At 41.8% G+C, this 8,630-nt stretch overlaps 2 protein-coding genes across 5 annotated transcripts in view; one reads left to right on the plus strand and one right to left on the minus strand.

Moving 5' to 3' along the window:
* LOC122557835 (toll interacting protein) overlaps positions 1 to 5,860 on the minus strand; it is a 13,388-nt gene extending 7,528 nt beyond the window's left edge. Inside the window, exons 1-2 of one of the 4 annotated variants that reach the window (XM_043705930.1) lie at positions 5,706 to 5,859; positions 1,536 to 1,685 (exon numbers count right to left, since the gene is read on the minus strand). In XM_043705930.1, coding sequence (XP_043561865.1) covers positions 1,536 to 1,685; positions 5,706 to 5,741 — 186 coding nt within the window. In that variant the 5' untranslated portion in view covers positions 5,742 to 5,859. Of the gene's footprint in view, positions 1 to 1,535; positions 1,686 to 5,705 lie in introns of all 4 variants that reach the window. The other 3 variants (XM_043705931.1, XM_043705932.1, XM_043705933.1) reach the window with 3 other exon arrangements.
* LOC122558093 lies at positions 5,740 to 7,499 on the plus strand. The gene is made up of 3 exons (XM_043706413.1): positions 5,740 to 5,824; positions 5,871 to 6,234; positions 7,048 to 7,499. Exons 1-3 carry the CDS (start codon positions 5,740 to 5,742, stop codon positions 7,379 to 7,381), a joined length of 783 nt encoding a protein of 260 aa, XP_043562348.1. The 3' UTR covers positions 7,382 to 7,499.
* Positions 7,500 to 8,630: the final 1,131 nt, after the last annotated feature.

The raw sequence follows: 8,630 nt of genomic DNA on the forward strand, positions 1-8,630 counted from the left end.
CTCCACTTTCAAGGAGCTATGAACCTGCACTCCAAGGTCTCTTTGTTCAGCAACACTCCCTAGGACCTTACCATTAAGTGTATAAGTCCTGCTAAAGATTTGCTTTCCCAAAATGCAGGACCTGGCATTTATCTGAATTAAACTCCATCTGCCAATTCTCAGCCCATTGGCCCATCTAGTCCAGATCCTGTTATAATCGGAGGTAACCCTCTTCGCTGTACACTACACCTCCAATTTTGGTGTCATCTGCAAACTTACTAACTGTACATCTTATGCTCGCATCCAAATCATTTATGTAAATGACATAACCTAGGTAGGGGTGTAATCACTTCATGGAACAAAGTGTTCACGTAACATTTTCCTCTTACGTAGTACAGTATCTGCAGTTGGGGTTCCAGCTCATCAACCCTAAGCTGAAGATCCTTGAGCTGCATTTGTGATTATTATGGATCTCACAGCTAGACAGCAGCTCTACAGACTATTGTTCCAACTTATCACTTGCCCTGCCATTTCTAAATAGATATATCACAATTTACTTTTACAACTGAATAGTCACTAGGCAAGGAGCAATTTTTTTTGACCTGACAGTTGTAGAATAGAATTTAAAATTCTATCACTTGTAGAGAAAGAGAGTGTAGATGGAGGGAAGTGAAAATATTTACAATTAAAAGCTAAGAACACAAACAATTAATGCTGTTAACATCAACATCCATTTTGAATTGAGAATCAATATTGCTCAACTCCCAGAAGAGTCTCAAAATTGAATCATGGTTCACATAACAGGGAGACTGAAGTGACATGTTTAATGATGGTCTTATTGTACAAAACTTACGAATTATTTTTTGTGCAGTCTGTTCATCAATGTTTGTGCAGGTTGGTAACGTTTGTGGTATCTTTCCAGAGACATACATTTGGAACTGGCTGATCAGAGTGATGTCCAAGCAAAACAATAGCTATATATTATTACAACTGGTCAGCGATACAATTTACACTATGTTTACATTAATCCACGAAATTCATGATGAAAATGACTTTTGAATAAACCTTTAATACCCCGAAACGGTGGACAAATTAATGGGACCATAGTATGATCCTCAAAAATAAGAGTATAAATTATTGAATTCCATAATTCTTCAAAGAAAAGGCTACTGATTTATTAATTCTTTGCAGATTGGTGGTCCTATGATCTATGCTCCGATAATATTAACCTTCATTCTGAATAGGATTCTTGAAAATCAAACCGAACTATTCTTGTGAAATGATCTCAAATGAATCTTTTCCACTATGAGAAAAATATGCAGTTCAGAGATAGACAAAATGCAATACATCAATTTGATTTGTATTGAGTTCCAAGTTTAGTTCATACAGGTGAGACAAACCCTCACTTTACTGTCATGAAGGGTTGCATGTAATTTAGCCTGATTCAAAAGATAATCTGAAGGCATCAAGTTGTGGGAGCATAGTTGGGTCTTTCACTAATTGCACTGCTCTTAGCCAACAAATTGACCTTTGAGAAAGAAACAAACATTCCCTACCTGTACCACAGTGATGCTCAATCGACCCATAGTAGCCATGCTAGTCCCAAACTGTAATTGCTGAGCTGCCTGTGCATCAAGTTGTACTTGCTGCTGTTGTTGAGTTGGTACAATGCGAAGGAAGTCCTGTGGCAATTCTCCAATGAAAACCTTCAATGCAAAGCAAAATGGAAACACTACCCTATTTAGCTTTTTTCACATCAACTGGCAGGAAAATATCATGAGTGTTACTACTTGGTAACAGGTTAGTGCTATTACCTGAAATGCTAACCAATTAATCAGCCACATTCTTCATACCACTTGACAACCTTCAGGGAATAATTATCAGAGTATGTCAACCCATGCCCCTAAAAATAGTAAGGCTCACAAAAATGATTATGCCTTCCTTTGTTTTCATAATTCAAACGTGCCAGCCTCTATTACAATATTTACTGGGTCATACTCAATTAAATTTGAATAGCAATTTGAATTTAATCAGTTTGAATTATGCCTCAAGTTTTACTGAAACCCAATTGAATTTGAATTTTACTGTTTTAACATCAAACCAAAATGAGACGAACCGATGTTTTGGGGTATAAAAGCAGGCATTTTGAACAGTTAGCCAGAGAAAGAGCACCCATCTGCCATTTGAACGACTGCCCACAACCCTTCTCACTGAAAGGTATCTTTTTCATACGAAACAGCTTTGCAGAAGACTGAAGATAACCCTGTGTTTTGTAGATTCCCCTGGAAGTTCAACACCTGAAGACGACAACTGGTTTTGAAAATTGATTAGCTGTAAAGTTAATAGGGGCTTTATTGAATCAGTATTGTTATAGAGTGGGAGGTAGATAATTTATTTTAAGAGAAAAGGAGGCTTACGGTTGTAGATAGTTGTTGTTTAAATGTTCTTTTTTTAAAATAAAATTATTTTTTCTTTAGATAGTGGAATTTGGGAATTCTCTGTCACTCATACTTTAACAGATTACAAGGAATGATGAGCTTTTCTGCGTTTGATTTAATTAGCAGAAGGTTTTAACCCATGTTGTAACATTTGCAAGTGGGTAAAATATTACCAAGATATCTAAAAGGTTAGAATTCCATACGAATTCCCAATCTCAATGTTTTGAGCAGTGGTCATGCTGAGGTCAAGATAAAGAAGGAAATTCAAGACATTCAAAGTATCCCTTTACACATTCTCTGAGAGTTAGCTGCGATGTAACAACATAGCAGCAGTAGATACACTATTAGAATAGGCCAGACTGAGGTTGAGGGGGTGGAGAATGTCAAGCTCCTTTGAATGACTATAACTGACAAGCTGTCCTGGACTTTGAACTTGGATGCGCCAGTCAAGGCGCACCTACGCATCATCTTTCTCAGGCGGCTCAGGAAATTTGGCATGTCCATAAGGACCCTCACCAACAGATGCACCAAACTCCTAGTGCATAATGGCCTAGTAATGGCAACTGCTCTGCCCAGGACTCTAAGAAACTACAGAAGGTGATGTGCACAGCCCAGACCATCACAGAAACCAACATTCCATCCATGGACTCCATTTACACGGCTCGCTGCCACAGAAAGGCTGCCAAAGACCCATTGCATCCTGGTAATGATCTCCTACAACCTTTGCCATCGGGCAGTAGATACAGATGTCCGATCACATGCACCAACAGGTTCAGGAACAGCTTCTTCCCAGCCGTTGTTAGGCTGATGAATGGACTCTCGAACCTCAAATAATGCTGATCTTGCTAACATTGATCTTGCCTAGCCCTCGCCCTGTGCAATATAACCGGAATGCCTCGAATTTTTATAACCTCTGATCTGTACATCCTTGCTTATTATGATCTGCCTGTACTGCTCATAAAAAAAACTTTGCACTACTCTTCGGTACAAGTGGCAATCAATCAATCACAGTATCAAACACCAAGGCAGCAACATTTACCAAATTTCCAACTTCTACTGTGCTCAAAGTGATTATAATTGAGAGATGGGCGAGTGGAACTGGCAGGATGAATTGAAACTTTCAACTCTAAAATTGCCCTTGACAATGCCTAAGAAATGGGATCATGGGTGACTTCATTCATGGGTCAATTTTGTCAAAGAAATGTCACCCTCTTATCTGGAATAATCAGAATCAGAGGAGTTGTTCTGTCAATCCCATTGGGTTGCTGCCGATGGTGAATCTTTTAGCAACATCACTGGAGAGAAGCAGTCTGTGAATGGAATTGCAGCTAGAAGGCTCTGGTGTGCAAGCCTGCTGAGGTCAGACCAGGCAGCATTGTGGTAATAAACAAGTTTAAATCCTGTGATGTCTTGAACTTTATGCTTTGTGTTCTGGCTTCATAGAGCGATGGAAATTGTTGAGGATACTGTTGATTGCAATGATGGTTGAAAGATGAAGTTCAATGTAGAGGTGCGTGAAGTGATACATTTTGGCACAAATAACATGGACAATGTACAATGAACAAAGTACAAATGTGTCCACTGTAATCTGTTTGGTGGAGGCACACCTACAATGCAGTTACAGAGGGAGTTCCAGGATTTAGAAACAATGACACTAAAGGAATGGCAATATCTTTCTAAGTCTGGATGGTAATGGCTTGCAGGCAGTGATGTTCCCATGTGTCTGCTACCCATGTCCTTCTAGATGGTAGGAGATGTAGGTTTGAAAGGTACTGTCTTATGAACCTTGGTGAACTTCTGCAATCCCTCTTGCAAATAGTACATATTGCTACGAAGCATCATTGGTTGAGGGACTGAATGTTGTGAAGGTGATGCCAATCCAAGCCAGCTGCTTTGTCCTGGGTGGTATCAAGCTTCAGTGTTGATCAAGGAAAGTGAGATGAATACCCTTGCATATGCCTTGTAGATGGTGGAAAGTCACAAAGCGAGTTATTCACTGTAACATTCCTGGCTTCTGACTCAGCCACTGTATTTATATGATTAGTCCACTTCAGTTTCAGTGATGGCTGTGTCATTGAATGTCAATGTTAGATTCTCTCTAATTGGAGATGATTGTTGCTTGATACTCAGATATCACCTGGATTACTGTATGCAGTTCTGGGTGCTACATTATAGGATAGATGTGACTGCATCAGAAAGACCGAAGAAGAGGTTTGCAAGAATGGTTTCAGTTATGGGGGGAGGGGGGTACTGGAGACATTCAGACTATTTTCTTTGGAGAGATGACCAATAGGAAATCTGATAGTTTTGAAAGTCATGAAGTGTCTAGATACAGTGGATAGGAAGCAACTGTTCCCACTCCCAAAAGGATCAAGAATCAGCAAACACGGTTTCAAAGTGGGTTGCAAAAGAAGAAAATGTGGGGAACATATTTTTCACACAGCCAGTAGGTGGGGTCTGGAATGCATTGCCTGGTAATGCAGGTTCAATTATTTAAACAGAAACAAAATGTATCAGGAAAAGAAAGGAGATAAAACGCTCAAATGGCTGTTTCAGACATTAATGAACCGAATGCCTTTCTATGCTATGAGCTGAGATTCTGTGACAGTCAAAAATCACCCAATCCAGTGGTTAAGATTGCTCACTTTCCAATTACCGTAGTCCAGGAAGACAGTGCACAACGAGGACGAATATCTTGGGCAACCAACGTCATTAGCACGGGACAGTGTGTTTTGGTAGAAGGTGTCAGGGTGTTAGAAGGTAGGACTCGTGATGAAACCATTAGGAATACATCCAATGACCGTTGGCACCCTACAACTGATGCTTTTTCTCTATTCGGCACATTATCCACACGACAAATATTCCAAAAAATAAGGCAGAATAAACAAATTCTATTTACAAGCTGTCGACCACGATCATCAAAACCTATCCTTACAGTCCTATCCTGATGAAAATGTTGCTGAGGCAGAATCTGACTAGCAGTTATTTTCCTGGCTGGCCCTTTAAACGGTCTTAGGGCAGATCAGAAAACAATAAACATACTCAGCACCCTTCTGTCTTTACAGCCCACGATGAATTGCGAAACAGCTGTAAAAAGCATTAAAAGCACACGAAGGAACCAACTGGGGGAACACGGGCCAAGGCCAGGGGTGACGGCAACCGGCTACGGGCAGAATCTGGTGCAGTCAAGCCCAGGAGCTCGGACAGTACACCCCGCTTCCTGACAAGGCCCGCGACAGAGACAGCAAAGGCCGCAGCATAACTGGAAAATAAAGAGAGGAATCCTACCGGGCCCCTCTGGGTGGAGACGGTTGTGGCTGCCATGTCCAATCCAGCCAAGCCGCACCCTCTTCCACCACCACCACCCCGACTGCTGCTCTCTATCCCGTCACTTGGCGGCGGAGCCTGCACTGGGCTGAAGGCCGCTTACTATTCGTCTGCTCATTGGCTGAGGGAGAGGGGAAACGAGCTCAGTGTCTTGTCACTGGTTGATCATCGGTCAGAGCTGGCGTTCAGGCCTCTACGATTGGCTGCTCTTGGGCAGCGTCTGCACTCAGTGCTCTGCGATTGGCTTTGCTGGGCCTGAGCCTGCATTCACAAAGCTACGATTGGTTGCTCCTAGATCGAGGGAGAGAGGCAGACACACGGCGGGCTCTGAGCCCTGTGATTGGTTGGTTCTGCAGCAGCAGCTAGTTCTGAGAACGCTGATTGGTGACTGGCCTCCCCGCCCCCATGCGGTGGACGTTGATCTGTTCCTCAGTGGGCACGAGCTCAATGTTTCTGGCATTTTCTGCATCAGTACCTGGAGACAGTTAATGTAAGCCCTTTCCTTTCAACTGTAGCTGCCAATTGCGTTGAACCAGATTGATTTTGGGGGATCATTTTAGTCTAATTGGTCATGCCGTCTTTCTATAGCAATGTTCAAAGCTGTGTAGAAATTTAAAATATATAAAGTTGTCACGTTCGGATCAATTAGGCAACGATAGGGACGAGTGACCTACTGCTTTCCCAAGGAGATAGGTTTTGAGATAGGATGACTGATTGCAGGGACAGACAGCGTGGGCGTGCAGTAACAGACTCAGCATAGAAAATAATGACTGCAGTTTAACATGGCAAAGGTTTTAGCAGCCAGTATTTTCAGAATTTGACACGTGTAAGCAATTCAAAAAAATTTACCATGGATGTGGTGTCATACTATTATTGTAGTAGATTCAAACACTTTATAAATAATATGGTAACACTGCATTTTTTTCATATTCATATGGCCTGTGTTGGCTCAATGGTACAAAAATGTAATACAATAAACGAACTGGATTTATTATTGTCACATATTTTGTTAGACATATGCTGAAAATTGTTGTATAGTGTCATCACTCTCCAGTGCCATCTTAAAGCACATAAAATAAACCAAACATAGAAGATAAAGGCAGAAAATAAAGTTTTCAACTTAGCTTAAAAGCTTAGCCATGGGTCTGGATCTGGGCACTCTCCCATCCCGAAGCTGAGACCAACACAGGCATGAAGGAGCTGTTCTCCTGTTCCTTTGATGCTGCCTGACCTGCTGCGCTTTCCAGCAACACATTTTCAGCTCTGATCTCCAGCATCTGCAGTCCTCACTTTCTCCCCACAGGCATGAAGGAGTCAGCCAGCCTTGTGTCCCTTCACCACAATGCTATCGCTGGAACAGAGTCACCATCTTTTTGTGCCATGTCGCCTCCACCAACGCTGCCACCACGAGACATCACTGGGCATATCTTATTGATGCTGTTAAGTCTGAACTGGGCCCAAACTTGACCTGTCAACCCAAGCCTGTGCTGCAGTCCAACCTTGCCTCCGCCACCGCCAAGAAGAATCCGAAAACACACCACACATCCACGCTGGACTTCCACTACCCGGCTAATGAAACTGCTCTTAATAAGAACGTAAATTTAAAGAAAAATGAAGAAATAGGAAAAGAAAGATAAGCAGCTGGTACAGACAAGCCCGAACTCGACCTACTCTGTCGCCACCGTCTTAAACTAGGACATGCTGTCATGGCATCATGATGTTTGAGGATACCTTAATGTCTTTTTAAAAATTCTCCTGGCCACACAAGAAATTGAAAATATGAATTGGCATTCTGAATGTTTGCATAGTGATATGGAACATTCTCTGGAAGGTGTTTGTTAATGCTGGTTGATTGCTCAATTTTCATTGTAAGGAAAGAAACTACTAAGGCGAGGATGAGGCAATCATTGCTGACAAGGTAAGTTAGGGACAGCATAAAACAAAAAGCATGCAATGTTGTGAAAATTAGTGGGTAGCTAGAGAATTGTGAAGCCATTTAAAAACCAGCAGACGATAGCTGAAAAGCGCAATCAGGAGGGAGAAGATGAAATATAAGGGTAAGCCAGCTATTAATATAAAAGAAGGTTGCAAGAGTTTTTTTTAGATATGTAAAAAGGTAACAGAGAGGGAAGAGTAGATATTGGACAACTGAACAATGAGACTGGAGAAGTAGTAATGGGGAACAAAGAAATGGTGGGGTAACTGAATAGATACTTTGCATAAGTCTTCACAGTGGAAGACACCAATAACATACCAGAACTTCAGGAGAGTTGGGGGCAAAGGTGAGTATAGTGGCCATCACTAAGAAGAAGGCGCTGGGGAAGCTGAAAGGTCTGAAGGTGGAGAAATCACATATACCAGATGGATTACACCCCAGGGTTCTGAAGGAGATAGCTGAGGAGATTACAGAGGCATTGATCGTGGTATTTCAGGAATCATTGGAGTCAGGGAGGGACTCAGAGGACTGGAAAATGGCTAATGTAACAACTATAGACCAGTCAGCCTGACCTTGAGTTCGTTATTAAAGTTGAGTTTGCAGAGTACTTGGAATGCATGTTTGAATCACGAGGGCTTCTTCAAAGCTTCATGCCTGACAAATCTATCAGAATTCTTTGAGGAAGTAATAGTCAACTTTGCCAGTAGAAAGCCAGTGAACCTGATTTATTTGGATTTCCAGAAGGCCTTTGACAAGGTATTGCAAAGAAGATCCCATGGTGTTAGGGACTAGATACTGGCATGGATAAAGGATTCTGAAGAAGGTTACACCTGAAACGTCGACTTCTCCTGATGCCTAACTTGCTGTGTTCTTCCAGTCTCTTGCCTGTCTATTTTGGATTCGAACATCTGCAATTTTTTTGTCTCTAACCACAGATAAAGGATTGGCTG

The sequence above is a fragment of the Chiloscyllium plagiosum genome, chromosome 16 (assembly GCF_004010195.1).
Source record: "Chiloscyllium plagiosum isolate BGI_BamShark_2017 chromosome 16, ASM401019v2, whole genome shotgun sequence".
Classification (NCBI taxonomy): Eukaryota; Metazoa; Chordata; class Chondrichthyes; order Orectolobiformes; family Hemiscylliidae; genus Chiloscyllium; species Chiloscyllium plagiosum.

Coding starts and splice junctions, on each gene's coding strand:
- LOC122558093 (XM_043706413.1), top strand. CDS start 5,740: ATGTCCAATCCAGCCAAGCCGCACCCTCTTCCACCACCACCACCCCGA. Junction 5,825..5,870: donor GTCACTTGGCGGCGGAGCCT/GCACTGGGCTGA, acceptor TCATTGGCTGAG/GGAGAGGGGAAACGAGCTCA. Junction 6,235..7,047: donor AGTACCTGGAGACAGTTAAT/GTAAGCCCTTTC, acceptor TTCTCCCCACAG/GCATGAAGGAGTCAGCCAGC.